This window comes from Ciconia boyciana, chromosome 3, assembly GCF_034638445.1.
Source record: "Ciconia boyciana chromosome 3, ASM3463844v1, whole genome shotgun sequence".
Lineage (NCBI taxonomy): Eukaryota > Metazoa > Chordata > Aves > Ciconiiformes > Ciconiidae > Ciconia > Ciconia boyciana.
Window position 1 is genome coordinate 111447991 of NC_132936.1, and position 15914 is coordinate 111463904.

Genomic DNA, 15914 nt, shown 5'->3' on the forward strand with positions numbered 1-15914 from the left:
CTGCCGGTGCTGCCCCCCTCCAGCCGCTCCCTGCGCGCGGGCTGCCGGCCGTTACGCGCCTAACGGGCGCCTCTCTGAGGGAGGGGGCCTTCCCCGCTCGGCCCGCGGGGCTGCCTGTGCCTTCGCTGAGCCCGCCCTGCCGTGCCCGGGGGAGCCGGCTGCTCTGCCCCGGTGCCGCCGTGGGGCGGCGGGGCCCTGAGCTCTCCCGCCCGGCTTGGCTGCCTTCGGCGCTGTGCCCAGCCGGAGTAGAGGGCTGGTCAGGACTGAAACGCTGATTTTTGTGGCAGCGTGAAGCGTTTGGGGCCCAAGGGTTGCCTCTTCCTGCGGATGAGGTGAAGGCAAACTTGGGCAGGCAGGGGAGGTGCGAGTTTGCAGGTGCCGAAGCAATACAGCGTTGCCGAGGGCTGTCTGGGCAAGCCGGCTTGAGGAGCCAAGTGGCCTTGCCTGCAAAGCATCCAGTAGGACAAATAATGGGTTCAGCCATATGCCAGGGCAGTGAAACTAGCAGTGCTTTCCCTTACTTCTCCACTTCCCAGTCGGGCATGAGGCTTAGTTATCTTTTTGGGGGTGAACGTTTGTTGAGGTCTTGGTCTTGTATCTTACGTGTAGACTCTGAGTTTGCTTTGACTGGTGGATGTGGGAGTTCAGTGATGTTAGTGCTTGCAGTGGTGTTGCAGTGTCTTGGAAGTAAGGACACTTGATTCTATGCTTGCCTCATGTCTGTTCCCATTCTGCAGCTGCCTTAGGTGACTTTGCTTCCCGTTTCTGGCACTGCTTAACAGCGTATTTGCAAAGACTTCTGGCCCATAGCGGAGAATGCCTTTCCTTTCCAAGGTGCTTGAGATGAGTTCTTAGATGGTGGAGCCTTGCTTAATACAGAACTCTTCATTCTTGTTTCTTCACTAAAAGGAAGAGGAGACTGTTGGTCTTGAATGGCATAGTTCTTCAGCAGCCTTGGGAAAGAAAGCCAACACTTTGGTTTTGGATAGCACAGCATCAGAGTGTTTGGCATAAGGCACTTGACTGTATTTGACACCTTTCCCTAGATTACAGAACAATGTGTCTTTAAATACTATTCTCCTTGGAACTGCTATAAAAAAAATCTGTACAGAATCTAAATTGTTCACAGATATATTTTTGTTTTTAATGCTTCCACAAAATCATTCTAAGAAAACTTAATTCACTTTGGGGCTTTGTAGGTCACAGAGTTCATATTTCTTGTTGCTTTCTACAGCGGCTCTGCTGTACCTTGGAGATTAAAAATGGCTCAGGATAAAGTAATTGAGGGACTTTGCTGCTTGATTCCAGAATGAAACTTTGAAATGTCGACTTTTGACTATAGCTTCTGAAAGTTCCAGCTGCTGGATCCTCTTTCTTTTAGTATCATGGTGTCCAGAATCTTTCTTTGAACTTCATCTTGCAACTTTCAGCCTGTGATGTTTCATTGGTTCTTTGTGGGAACTATTTTTTGGTCTCATCCCACTTCTTGTGCAACAACTCCAGGGCATTGTGGGATCCCCTTTGCAGATAACTCTCCTCTTTGTGCAAATGATTGCTTGTTCAATTGGCTGTTTACTGTGGGCAGGTGGAAGCAGAGAGTAGCCCTAGGAAGCTATTTGCCTGTTCATTTAATTGTGTTGTGGAAGCCAAGGAGAGAGGTAGACAAGAGCTTGATAGACTCAAGGAGTGCCAAGAGAAGTACCTGCCAAAGGATTGCTTTCCCTGAGAGTTCACAGAGCAGTCCAGAAGAAGGATGTGTGTTTTCAGAGTCACTTCTTCCCCTCGAGTTCAGCTTCTGGCTCTCTCTCACAACCCTGATGGAAGTAGTAGTCAAAAGGCTCTTTCAACTTGTGACGCCCTTTGGTGGATCACTCTTCAGCTTGGGTCCGTCAATGCAGCACAGTTGAGCTAGTTCGTTCACTGCACCTGGCATGTTCCTGCATTAGTAGCTGTGGCAGAAAAATGGCGTAGGAAACTACTGCACTGCTTTTTTTTGCTAGGGAAACCCTGTGCTTGGAAGTCTGTCTGTGGTGCTCTCGCAAGTTGGTGCTCTTGCAAGTTTGTTCTCTTGCCTTTGTGATGCCTGAGCAGCACAGGGGGAATACTGCAGGGCAAAAGGCTGTGCTTAGCAATGTCAACTGACTTTTGACCTTTCAAATATATTGAGTCATCAGACTGAAAAGATTAGCCATTGCTGTTTTACATTGAATCTTGCCTTTTATGCATCTGCCAGAGGTATTCCCAAACACTATACAAACCCTTTTAATTTATATCTGCAACAGCTGGACTCAAACATGTCAAATGAATACAAACTGCCATTGAAGAAACCGGGATTCAAGCAGTTATCAAGGAATGGGAAGATGGAACTGTCGGTATCCTCATTGCTGCAGGGTAGAGGTACTCTGTGAAGTGACTGGGAAATAGATTTCTTGAGTATCACTTTTCACCACAGTGATTTTTAGCTCAAATTTGTGAACTATAGAGTAAGTCTTAGAGGGCTTTTTCTTCTACGCTTTTTATGCATTTTCCTGAAGTGTTTGTCAAGCTGTTCTCTCTGGATCATCTGCTGCTACCGGTAATAACTATTTTTGCATTAGACTATAGTTAAGCTCTTCTTGCATTGATGCAGATTTTGACTTTATTGTGAGCCCTGCTTATGTTCCAGAACCAGTCATTAACAGTTTTGGGGAGAAGAGGACGGAAATGGAAATAGCACTGAATATGAGCAAGAACTTGATTAGTCAAGGAAGAAGTTGCAACTTTTCCATATTTGTTCACTGTTCTTCAAACCTTAACTATATTTAACTAGTCTTCCAAGTTATTTATTGAGTAAGAATTAGGTTCTATTTGACCAAAATATTCAGATGGTAAAGTAACCTCTTGCTTCTTGGCAATTCAGGATATGAATTGGATGCTTTTTTCAACCTGATAACCACTACTATCTAACTGAACAGAATACTTTAAAAAGCATGCACATCTGGTGCTCTTATGAGAGAATATGATGCTTTGTGCACATTCTAATGAATGGCTTTTATTTATTCCTTTGCCTTGCATAGTTATTGGCATCTCTTATTTTTCAGCTTCGAGCTCAGAACCAAGTGCTGAAAAAAGGGGTTGTAGATGAGCAAGCAAACTCTGCTTCTCTGAAGGTAATCTCCAAAAACTGCTTGTGTCAGATGTATTAAGCTGTGACAAAATAGGTAAATGGGAAGGGTAAGTGGGAATACTTTTTACTCAAAGTATTGTGATTAAAAGAATAAAGAAGGAACTTGATTTACTAAAATAATTTCTGTTCTGCCAACTAGTCTTCATTGTTCTCTGTAGGTGCTGACTTTGTAAAAGTGGAAAGTTGCTTCTTGATGATTACCTTAGAATGAAGTACCTACTTGAGTGTGATCTGTGGGCAGCTCAAGGAAGTGAAATCTGTTTTTTAGTTTAAAAGCAATACTTTTTGCCTCTTCAGTGTTCAAATAGTGAAGAAAGCAATTTTTTAGTATGTTCTTTATTTTAATGTGATACTTCTTATTAAAAGCATGTGTGAAAGTTTTTAATTTTAAAACTTTTTGCTCATTCAGGAGCAACTGAAGATGAAGGACCAATCACTGAGAAAAGTGCAACAAGAAATGGACAGCTTGACCTTTCGAAATCAGCAACTTGCTAAGCGGGTGGAGTTACTTCAAGATGAACTTGCATTAAGTGAAGCTAGGGGTAAGAAGAACAAGGTATGTGCTAAAGGCAAAAAAAACTTGCTTAGCAGATGTCTGCTCATCACCTGTCAATGTCTTATCCTGATTTCTAGCAGTAGTTGTTTTGTGTCAAGGGTTGAGCTGAATGTTTTTGTCAGAACTTGTGTTATTAACTGATGTTAGTGAAAATACCCACAAAACAGGTATTGATACATATAATATATGCTAAGTAGTTCTGTACTCTTCTTTCTAGTGCTTCAGCTAACTGATAGTGAATTGCTGTCTCCCTTTCTAGATGTTTATTAAGTGTTCAAACAGCTGGGAAAGATCTTGGAGCTCTGTGATTAATCTACTGCTATAAAGAAAACTGATCACCCCTCATTTCCTATCTCCACCTCCTTGCTTTGTAATTTTGATGTTGATGGTTAACTCTTCAGTCTATGATTGTAGCTTTTCTATTTGGCTCTTACATGAATCTTGTCAAATGCTTTGAAATCTAAATTTTTAGCTAGTATTCCTTACGTTATTTCAAAATGACAGAATAATGTCAGTACCGCGATCTTTCTTTGCCAAAATGCTTGCTGATTAAACCTGGTTATGCCATGTTTTGTCCAAGATCAGCCATGTTGTCTGTAGGTAACATTGGAATTCCAGAGGTCGTGTGTCTGGACTCAAATAATTCTCAAGCATCCTTTGCTACCTTCCTCTTATGAGGAAACCCCTCTTAATTACTGTCATCTTTTATTTTGGTTAGCTCCCAAAATGCTGTAGCTATCAAGAGTGACATCAAAGAAATCATTCAACTGATTAGTAATATGATCATCTTCCTTACTTTTTCCCTAAATTCTTGTTCATTTTTTTGCTATCCAGTTCCTTGACAAGCATAATACCTCTGACTTATGTTATTCATGCACCATAGTAGATTGTTCTTCAAAGCGCAGTTTGACCTTTCTGTTCTTTTATTTCGTGTTATGTAACTTATCACTTCATTAGACAGGTTTCCAAATTTTGAAGGACCTCAGCCTGGCTTGAGTAGCTTTACAAACCATTGCCACTGACTTTCTTTCCTGTTCAGCTGTCAGGATGCACAGTTCTGTATTTCTTTTTTTAAGAAGTGTTTGTACTACCTTTTAAATATGTTCCCTTTAGTTTTACCTGTAGGGCCTCATTGAGTACGTACATTGTGTTGAACACATCCCCACTAAATTCCATGTCACCCTTACTTCAGAGGGAGACCATGTAAATCACATCTAAAACTATTTAGATTAGGATTCGGATAGATGATCTGTGTCAGACTGCAATTCTTCTAGGAGGAGGAGAACATATGCCCATATCTCAGATGCTGTAGTTCATAGGCTGACATCAAATGCAGAGGTGGCTTAGCTGTCCTAGCTGTCCCAAGCACTTGAAGTTCAGTGTTAAGTTTAAATGTAAACAGTCTCCCTTTGTTTAGTGATGGTACTACCTTTGTCCAGCAGTGTGGTAGAGCAGAGAAGCAGTGTGGGATTCACTGATGGTCTCTGAGTCTTTTGGACAAAATGGGTGAAAAATGAGGAAACAGTTGGCAGAGAGAGATGTCTGTATTCTCAGGGTAGGTGGTGGACAGTGAAGACCCTGTATTTTCCAGTGCCACCCTATGCTACAGCCTGCTGTGGGATAGTGCAGTTTCAGTGATTATTGCTGGTTTCTGCTGAGACCAGACCAGCTTACACCTGGATGCTTGCTGGGGGCAGATGTGCCTTACACACAGCTACCAAACCAAATAAGCCTGTGTGCGTAGGATTTCATATTACTGACTGCGTGGAATCATGCAAGATTCAAATGATGTCAAATGGGCATCTGCCCATACAAGCATTTCATGTGTGTGTGAATGTGACGCCTGAGTAGAGGCTTTCCTGAGTCCTTATCGAGTTAGCATTCTACCACTGTACAGTAACAACAGTGTGAAGGAAAAAGTACTGCTTTTAGGCTCATGCTGTGTGCAATATACGTACCTTTTGATATTAGTCGATGTAAGAAAGATATATACTCATGCCTCTATTGAAATTAGTGATGGGAAGTTTTCATACACTTGGGAATGGGCTTTGGGATATCCCCAGAGACTTGGAGATAATGAATGCAGTTTCTTTCTTTTAGAAAAGTGCAGAATCGTCATCTCAGTTGAGTCAAGAGCAGAAAAGTGTCTTCAATGAAGATCTTCAGAAGAAGATAGAAGAGAATGAACGACTACATATACTTGTGAGTTAAACTTTTTTAGCCTTTCTTTTTAGTTCAGAAAACTGGTCACATGAACAAAGATAGAGAAAATAAAATGCCATCTGAAAACTAGTGGGTTTAGAAGCTTAGTTGTATGCAAAATAGTAGATTAGGTCGGATACCTTGTTCATAAAGATGTTCGTTGGGCAAATGAGAAAGTATTTTGACTTCAGATTCTTAAGACAGTATGTGGAATAACTCGCATAATTCATGTTTTCTCATTTAGGTTTTTAACTTTTGGTGACACTTAGCTACTCTACTGAAAATAGCCATATAGTTGGTACTGGGTGGAAAGTTCTTCTTAGTTCACTAACTGTTTTGGAATTGCCTTACAGCTTAAGATATTTTCTGCAAGTTGCCATAATTAAGTCAGGAATTACTTCACCGAAATGGAATGCATTTCACTTTGGTTTAGAAAACTTGAGAAGAACCTTACGGCTCAAGTTATTTTTCAGGTGTCTGCTATTAATGGGCAATATATTTAAGGAATGCTTGGTACTACAAAACTTTAATAAACACAAAGTACTTTGTTCCTGAATCTTTTATCTGTAAACATCATCATAAAATTTCGATTTGTCTGAGAACTAGGATTTGTTATTAACCTGGACTGGCTAATTAAATTGGTGTAACTCATAGGACTAGATTCCATAGTAAAATGAAGCTTTCATATGAGCTCTGCTTTTCTTTTAGTTCTTTGAAGCAGATGAGCAACACAAACGTTTAGAAGCGGAGCTGAGAACCAGACTTGAGGTTTTGGAAACTGATGCTGCCCAGCATCAAGCTGTGGTGGACAGTTTAACGAGGAAATACACGGATACCATAGAAAAGCTGCAGAATGATAAAGCCAAACTAGAAGTAAGGCATTTCTCTTACTTGAAAGTTTGAAAAGTTTTGAAATGAAACATCTTGCTGTGTCAGCACTTACATTGTGAGATTATCTTCTTGCATAAAGATCAAGTCTCAGACCCTAGAAAGAGAAGCTAAGGACTGTAGGCTTCGAACTGAAGAATGGTAAGTGTTTTTATTTAATATAATGAAAAATTGATTTAAAAAAATAACTGCTGTAAAAGATTAACTGGATTATTTTTACCTTAATACCTTACAATAATACCTTAAAAAAAGGTGGGGAGGGGAGGGGGGGAAGACTTTGATAAAACTCAAATACTGGCCAACAGCACATTAACATCAAGACTGTACAGGTCAGACCCCCTTTCCTTCTTCTGAATATGTAACTAGACAATCAATTCCATAGATTCAACTATCACTAAGAGCAGTTGGGTTACCAAGCTATTTTAAGTAGCTGTGAAGTTAATGAAAGCTCGAAGAATTTATTTGTAATGGAATATGATAAAAAGTAAAGAAACTACTGAACTTGTATGAAACAGATATGTGAGTTTTTACAAACCGCTTCTAAAAACAAAGCTTGAGTAAGGTATACTGAGACAACCAACTGAAAAGAGTTTCAAAAATCCCTCTCCACCCCAAAAGCTCCTTGAACAATTGCTTTTGCTTCAGGTATAACACACTCAGCTAGAACATTTTAAATTTTTTGTTGAAGGATTGTATTAGTTTTGGAATACCTTCATTGTCTTGAAGACAAGTCGTAGAAAATGGGAAGAGGTTGAGGACTATGGGCCAAATCAAATTACAGTGCACTTCTCTGAAGTTCATTATTAAGGTGCATTTTTTAAAGATACATGTGCAGTGTAGAACTTTAATGTAATGGATAAAATGCATAGTGAATGATTAGATGAAGAGTTCCTTCTTTCAAATGGTAACCTTGAAGTATGTATTTTAATTATTTTGATAGATGCGAAGATACTTGAATTCCAATAACTCTCCTCTAATACAGGTCAGGGTTTCACTAAGAATGACTTGCAAAAGAGGATGAAAGCTGTGTTTTGCTGCTCTTTGCTTTTTTGTGGTGTTTGAAAAACAGTGTAGTCTTAATCTGCTACTATTCAGTTCAGAGCTTGTCTGTCATGTTCTATGATGACTGGGTAATTAATGTCATTGTAAGAAATTGTCCCTACCATTTAAGAAGGGAGGCTTTTTGACAATAATAAAGCCTGATGGTTCTTTTAAACGCTGAAATCAGTAGCTAATGAACACATGACAGAAGATGTCTTAGAGTAGTGCTCTTCTGTTTTCCCCACTCTTTCAGGGGAAGGGATCCATTTGCCTCTGCCCATGCTTTATTCAGGAAAGCCAGGGGGTATGAGACTTGACAGCCTGCATGCCTTAAATTAAAGGGCAGAATGTAAAACAAAACATATCAAAGTACTTGTTTGCCATTCCTTTATAGTACAAACAGGAAACATTTGTACTTTTGCAGTTCGTCTTTGAGTTTTTTCTATCGTGCCTAATGCTACTGCGGTTCATCCTGTACAGTTTCTATGCAGTTTTGGAGCTGCTCTTCAAGAAAAATGTTTGTTAATGTGCATGAGCTGCTTATTGGCCAGTTTCTTCATGTCTTGCTTGTCTATTTTTGGATTCTTAGTCCTCATAAATTTCTGTGTATCAAATGTTTTTGTAAAAAAGGAGAAAACTGTCACTTTGACATCTTCCCCCCACCTTCCACTATATGTGCAGGAGTTCTAGATGTCAAATGGGAAGGAAAACAGTGAAGGATTTGGGGGCCTAAGTTGGGTAATGTGTGGAATTTGGTCTGAGTCAATGTGCAGTAATCTCTGACATATGTATGTAATCCTGGAATATGCTACTGTTCATCTCAAGAATCTATACTAATGATACTAGTAATCTTAACTTAGGTTCACATCTATGTACACAATCAAATGCAAGTGGAGCAGATCTAGCGAAAAATCACTTGAGAATGCATCAGAAATGTAATTGCCAAGCCTTGTGGGAATGGGCCGTATCATAGTAGTGTTTAAATATGGGGCTTTGAAAAGCTTGTGGGGTATTTCTAACAGTGATGTGACATAATTAACTGAATTATTGACAACTCACTACTTGCATATTGGAATACCTCATTAAATATATAGTAACTAATTTAAAGGCCCTTTTGAATTCCCATTCAAATTCCAGTAGAAAGTAATACCTTCATATAGCTTATACAATAATTGCAGAATTGGAAAATAATGTAAAGATTAACTCTGAAGTAAGTTGAGCTTCTCAAGAACTTAGGATTTACAGCAATTTATTGCAGCTTTCCTGCATTTGTTAGGGATTAAAATATAATGTCATATATTAAATGTGACATAAAGGAGGAAAAATGATTCCTACTGTCTTATTTCTATCTAACTTCTAGAAAGAGACAGATACCTGTACACTCAAGGGATGCTTCTGGTGAGCTATGGTGTTGGTGATACAGATTAATTTTTAAAGGTTTACAGTGTGTGTGTGTGTGTGGTTTTTCATTTGTCTTTTTGTTATTTAGCCAGCAACAGTTAAAGAATCTTCAAGCAGCTTTGGGCAGTAGACTGGAAGAATCTCTATGCATAATCAATGAAAAAGTACCTTTTAATGACACAAGTATGTATTGCCTTGCTCTGGGTTTCTTATTTAATTTTGGGTATCCATCTGGAGGAGGTACTCCTTATGACTTAAAATGTATTAGCTGTAAGAAATGGTGGACATCTGAACAGACACTTGGAGGTAATTGTAATAAGTATTTGTAATACTCATCATAATCTTGTTTAGTGATCTTAAAATATCAAGTTTTTATATTTATCTATGTATCTCTAATGAAAATTAAAACTTTTGAAGGCTTTTGAGTAATTTGCCACTTGTCTTGCTTAGTGTTGACAGACTATTATAAAAGGTGAAGAAACACTGTCAATTTACTGGTTTCTCCACACAGATTTCTTTGGTTACTCATCTCAAAGAGTGTTATTTTTGGCAGGGTATATTCAAGAGTTACAGTAAGTTAAGATGGGGATAAACTAGCGGCTGCAGAGATGTTGACTTAATGGGACATTGCATCAATAATGGTCTACACTTAGCATTAGTGGGAAGCCTGTCAGCGTCTCTCATGTCTGATCAGAGAACACCCAGACTAGTTCTTACCCGTGGTTTGTCTCACTTGTTCATCTTTTCAGGGGGAAAAAAACCCTGTGAATTTGGGGACTTTTACCTGAAGTAACCTTTTTTCTGTTTCCTTTCCAAATGCTACTAGATAAACTGAAGTGCAGAGGATACCATGAAGTTAAGAGTGCTTGGCCTTTGCATTGCTTTGGTACAAGAACCAGTTAGTGTGTGCCAGATCAGTGCTGTGTGCTGGGTGGTTTTGTAAATAGCTTGAACACCAGGTTGTACTTGGGCAGGCAGCAGTCTGTACTCTTCTGGCAGTGAGACTAGGAGGACCTGGAATAGTGAAAAAGCTGAAAGTAGTGGAGAAGGGGCAGAGAAGTGAAATCAGGCTGTTGAATTTACAGTAAGTTTTATTAATAGCTTTTGCATTTTTCATTCAGTTTAAAACTTCATGACAATGTTTTGAATAGCCTTAGGTCCTCTAAAAGCTGATCTGGCAGGGTGCTGCAGGGGTGAGTCTTCCAAGTTCTCCACTGGGTTGGCAATCCAGTGAGTCTTGGCTTAGAAACACCAGATCATCTTCTCTTTAGGAAATGTTGACTCTCATACAGTGTGTTATGCTTAGGTGCTGGTGCCTTGAGTTGATACCCTTTTTGCTTCTTTCCTCTCACAAAGATCACTTTGCTTGGCATCTGCTACCTATTTCTACTTCTCTGGCTTCTTTAGCTGATTTTTTTTTACAGGTCGTTATCATTGTAGCGAGAACTTTGCAGATTTGTTTATCTGCTCACTCAGCTGTTGTAGCATAATGTTTTTGCTTGTGTAGAAAACACTGCAAATAGTGGACAGATCTTTAGTGATAGAAGAATGAGAGAAAGTCAGGAAATGTTTGTCTGCTATGGATTCCAACTGTCTTGCTATAGGCTCTGTAGTTGCTTTTAAGTGTAACTAGCAGCTGGCTTCAGTTTCAGTAACAATTAAATGACTTGTTCACTGTTAAGCATGATTTCAAGAGTAGAAAGATGATAAAGTTTTCTGAAGCATTAACTTACAAACAGGATTTGGTAATTTTGGACAGAGTTTTTTGTTTTGAATACAACTACCTCTTCCTGTGTGTTAATTACCAGATGTGAATGATACAAAAGGAATAACAAACTGTAAATTTCCTTTGTGTGCAAACTTTAAACTAAAGTAGTTATTATTCAATTTAATTGAGGATGGATGTGATCCCTTTTAAATCTATAAGACTTTGTAAGCTGTTCTCTAGGTACAGATATCCCTCTACCTCTTTAAAAATTGTGACTACTTGAAATTGAATAATCATTCTAGTTGCTCTGTAACTGGAACAGGGTGCTGAAATGTGTGGAGAGTAAATCTTATTCTAAATCATCAACAAATCAAGTACATACAGGAGCTCTTTTTTATGTGCAAACTATTATAAAAACACATTCATCTTCTTTGATGGTCCCTGGAATGTAATTGAAAATTGAAGATCATCTTGTATACTTTAAGGGTGGGGTTTTTTTAAGATTTTCACTCTTGTTAGTGATGAATACTGTTCTTTTGGGCAAGAGGATTCTGCTCTTACCTATCGAATTCAGGGTGTTCAGATGGTTAAATTTGACTTACAATCTGAGGCAAGTATAGAAGTGCTTTCTCCCCACCTAGTCACAGTAACAGTTCTTAAGTGAGGATGTTTAGGTCTACTTTATTGAAGCCAATTGTTTGTATCTTTTTAGTGACTATTACTTACATGAACTGTAATATTACTGCAATGAAATTTTATATTTTTAAAAAATAATCATATTTACCAATAAGTGTCTCTTAAAAAACCTGTGATTTAATAAGTGCATATAACTCAATTTTTGTCCTGTAGGATCTAATCGATACAATGCTCTGAATGTACCATTACACAACAGAAGATATCAGGTAAGCACTTTTTGTGGCTTCATGTGTAAAGATGCAACTTTCTACACAGATACTGAATAAAACCAGTCATTTTAGTGACCTGAAATGGCAGAAGATAGCCTATTTTAATACTATCATGATACTCCAAGGGAATTTCTGTACACAGAGCCTCTGCGCTTTTCAAAAGGTAGTCTGTGCTGTTCTTATGTCAAGAAGTCAAGTTGTCTGCTCACCTCACTTCAGTAGAGCTGATCCATTGACTACTAGCTGATGATCACTGCAGGTATTAACTCGGGCATGCCTTTTAAAAAGAATGGCAAAAAGGTTTAATATTTGTCTTTTAGTAAAGTTATGTGACATGTTCTTTTACTATGCCAACCTGCAGTAAGTTGGAACTTGAACATTTAATTTTTAAAGTTGGTTAAAACTATGTTAGTTTAGAGGTCTTAAGCTTTTTGTTGAAAAAAGGTAGTTTTGGTACCTTTTTCCTTTTTAGTACCTTTCCTTTTTCAAACTGAGCTTCTTCAGTCACATCACTTGAGCCCCAAAGACTGTTTGCATTTTTAAACTGCAAATTGGTGTGTATGCTGGAACACCATATTAGTTAATATTACTCATCACTAGTCATAATCCTTTTAAGGAATAAATCACATACCTTTGAGAACTCTGTATGGTTCATTTACATTTTATGGGATACTTCTTGCCAAAACACCTCTTACTTGCAAGCCAAATCACACTTACTAATTTAAATATTATATTAAAAAAAGAAACACTTTCTGTTCATTACTGTATTTTCATCAATTTCCTTGGGAATGTGGTTTACTCAGTATTCAAAAATGAGTATTAATTTTCTGTGAATAGCTAAATATATTAAGGCTTTTTACAGTAGTAAATCAGATACCTTGATGCAGTCAAAATTTTCCTGTTTTGCTACCACTGAGGATGGGCTCCACAGCACTCAGTGTTTTTTCTCTTTGCTTGTATGATATGGCTTGAACCTTCAAGTTAGTGCATTCAGATGCCACTGTAGAAAGATTTCAAATAGCTGCTTTCTCCTTTCTTCAGAAGTGTGTATAGAGAGACCTGGTTCCTAATACATGTGCTGTGAGAACAGGTGACCTGCTGTCTAGTTTTGTGATGGAAGTAGCTTTAAATCAACCTGTTGCTGAGTTCTAAGAAAAATCTGAATAACTATGTGGAGAGTTCCTCCCCTTACTATTTTCTGCCAGCACTATGTGAGCCAGCCTCATGCTTCAAGATCTGCAGTCTTGAAAAGGTTCCAGAACAGATTTTTATGACTGGCTTTGCCAGTGGAGGCAAAATGCTAGTGTATTAGCACAGGCTGCAGTGTAAAGGACAGCAAAACAGTAATATACTTTGTTTTCCTTCCTTGTGTAGCTAATTAACATACACAAACTGAGTATGACGACTCAGTTTCACCACCATCCCTGATCCATAATCAAGATTCACTTGCTTTAACACTTTGTTGAAGCATTAGGAATACATCTCTGAAGGATAATTCATTCTTGGCTGAAATGTCACTTGAACCTTATTCTCTCCTCCATAAATCACAACAGAGTGTGGTTTTCTTCTCTGTTGTCTTTGCTTTTTCAGAAACTTTCTGAAAGTTTTGGATTCATTTCTTGGATACCTTCCTACTGCACTAAAGCCACAGAACAGCCTTATTCATGAGCAGCAGCTCAGTTCTGTCCAGGTGGGAGAGTAAGAATTGAGTGTTACTGGTTAGAGAAGCAGATGCCTTTTATTCTGAGAAAATCTCTTTGGTTTTTACTAATTAAAGCTAGGTTTCCTTACAGCCAGCTGTTAAATTTCTCACTGTCACCACACTGAAAGAACTGAGCTGTTGTCAGCAATTAATCTATTGGTCTTTGAAATTAAGATTTCTAAAGATGGTTTCTGTAATTGTACTGACCTCTAAGTGTTCTTGTGGCCTGTAGTTTGAGAAATGCAGCAGAGGCAAAGCATCACCTGTTGTATGAAATAAGTGTACTTTGTTGTCATAGAAAAACATGCCCTTCTGTGTGGCATTGTAGTTTATTCATAAACTTTAAAACTTAAGTTAAAGATAATTGCTGCTGTGTATTTTAGGCTGAACTAGTAACAAGAAAGAATTAATTGATAGCAATTTTTTGTATCCAGCCATAGAATTTTTTTCATATTTAAATAGGTATGTGTCAAATATAATAATTTTATAACTATCTTTACAGCTGAAGTTGCGAGACCTTGCTGGCCAGGCTCTGGCTTTTGTTCAAGAACTTGTAACAGCTCTTTTGAACTTCCATACGTATACTGAGCAGAAGGTACAGATCTTTCCCATTGATTCTGCAACAGACACTATATCACCGTTAAATCAAAAGGTAAAGCTTACAGATTTCAGCTACAAGTGTATTAAATTATGTAGACTTTCGTGAATGAATAATCTTAGTCATGGAAACCTCTACTGGAATGCTGTAAGTGTGTTCCTGAGAGGCAGCCTCTCCTGCATGAGAAGTCTTTTCTATTGGGTGAATGTAGGTAAAGGTGTAGCTGCAGAGAATCCTTTTCCCCTGTGCCTCTGCTACAAGAGCAATATGATAGTCAAATCAAAGTTTTGCTTTTTAAGTGCTAAATTAAAGTGCATTTGTCGAAAGTTCAGATGACTGAATTTAAAATACACAAATATTACACTGTTAAATAGATGCTTGTCTTAGTTAACGCACTGGGGCATGGGAGATTGTGAGACAGAAGGTCTTGTGTTTAAAGTGTTTAACTGTAATGTGAACTAAACTGGATGTAAGGTAGGCTTATGAAGGAGAGAACTTGAACTCTGTTCCCTTGTCAAAAACCAACTTTGTAATCTCATTTGGGCTATTTGTGTAAAGACCTTTCCTGTAAGTGTTCTGAAGCTTCAAGTCTAAAGCATGTTGAAATTATTATGAGAAACCTGACCTGTCTCTTGCTGTGCAACTCCATGGGAAGACTTTTCTGACAGTATCATTCAGAGCTGTTATGCTGCATCTTTTGACTTTCTCTATGCCATGAAGCATGGAAAAGAACTTTGTGCACAAGTATTTGTGTGGGGATGCATATATGCGTGCTTTGGAATAAAATTGCTTTAACATCAGAGTTGTTGACTTCATAGTGCAAGTGGACCTATGTGCATTTAAGTTGCTGGATGACAGTATTTTCTGATTCAGACTATAATTTCAATTTAGTAGTTTGTAGGGCTCAGACTTAAGCTACTGAGATGGATGTGATTTGCATTCATCAAATGGCTGCAATGCATGTAGTGGCAATGTTAACTATCACAAAACTTTCCTGTTCTTGGGAAGACCTCCTTTAATCTCTTTGCAGGCAACAAATATGCTTGTGAAGGTGTTTATCCACTAGAGAAATCCCACTCTATTTACCTTTTCAGTTGTTTCAACTATTTGAATCAAGAATACACTTCTAAGGAATTCAGCATAGATCTTAGTTTGAGAACAGCACTTTCTTGCTCCTGCCACCAAATGTACTCAAAATGGCATCCTTCTTGTGAAAACTATGCAGCTTCCAAATTCTTTGGGGCAGGAACTGTGTCCCCTTGTTTATGTGGCTCAGTGTGGTGATTGGATTCTACAGGTAGTACTGCAGTTTACACTAAGGAAGTCAGGTTTCTTAGACATCACTTCTCATGCATTTTTTTCTTGATGTCCTAGTTAACACTTCTTTGCTTTTCAGCAGGGAAGTGCTTTCACATAGCTGAAACATGCAACTTAATCAGAACTGTAATTTGATTCTCCTTTTCTGATAATTTACCCTGATTCAGTAGTTCAGGCTTTGTTTGTTTTCATAATTATGTCTCTTGTAGTCTGCCCCATTGTGTATTCATGACCTAATTGCCTTAGTGCACGCTACCTCTCAGGGCTTTTGCCGTGACTTTCCAGCAGTGAAGCAGCTTTTATCACTCATTGAAGCTGCTGTTGCTCCTGTATTTTTGATTAATTTATCTGTTTGTTTGGCAAGTGTTCTCAGTGTGATCTTAGCTCTTCCACTGAGTGGTTCAAAAACCTCCCCCTAATGTGGTAGAGA

The 15914-nt window shown here is 38.5% G+C and overlaps 1 protein-coding gene across 4 annotated transcripts in view; it reads left to right on the forward strand.

Moving 5' to 3' along the window:
- Positions 1-15914, forward strand: part of PPP1R21 (protein phosphatase 1 regulatory subunit 21) — a 34276-nt gene that overhangs the window by 201 nt on the left and 18161 nt on the right. Inside the window, exons 2-11 of one of the 4 annotated variants that reach the window (XM_072857107.1) lie at positions 2283-2372; positions 2546-2575; positions 3081-3149; positions 3576-3722; positions 5823-5924; positions 6633-6797; positions 6895-6953; positions 9343-9437; positions 11812-11864; positions 14072-14221. In XM_072857107.1, the coding sequence (XP_072713208.1) occupies positions 2283-2372; positions 2546-2575; positions 3081-3149; positions 3576-3722; positions 5823-5924; positions 6633-6797; positions 6895-6953; positions 9343-9437; positions 11812-11864; positions 14072-14221 (960 nt within the window). Of the gene's footprint in view, positions 1-2282; positions 2398-2461; positions 2484-2545; positions 2576-3080; positions 3150-3575; positions 3723-5822; positions 5925-6632; positions 6798-6894; positions 6954-9342; positions 9438-11811; positions 11865-14071; positions 14222-15914 lie in introns of those variants that run through there. The other 3 variants (XM_072857109.1, XM_072857110.1, XM_072857108.1) reach the window with 3 other exon arrangements.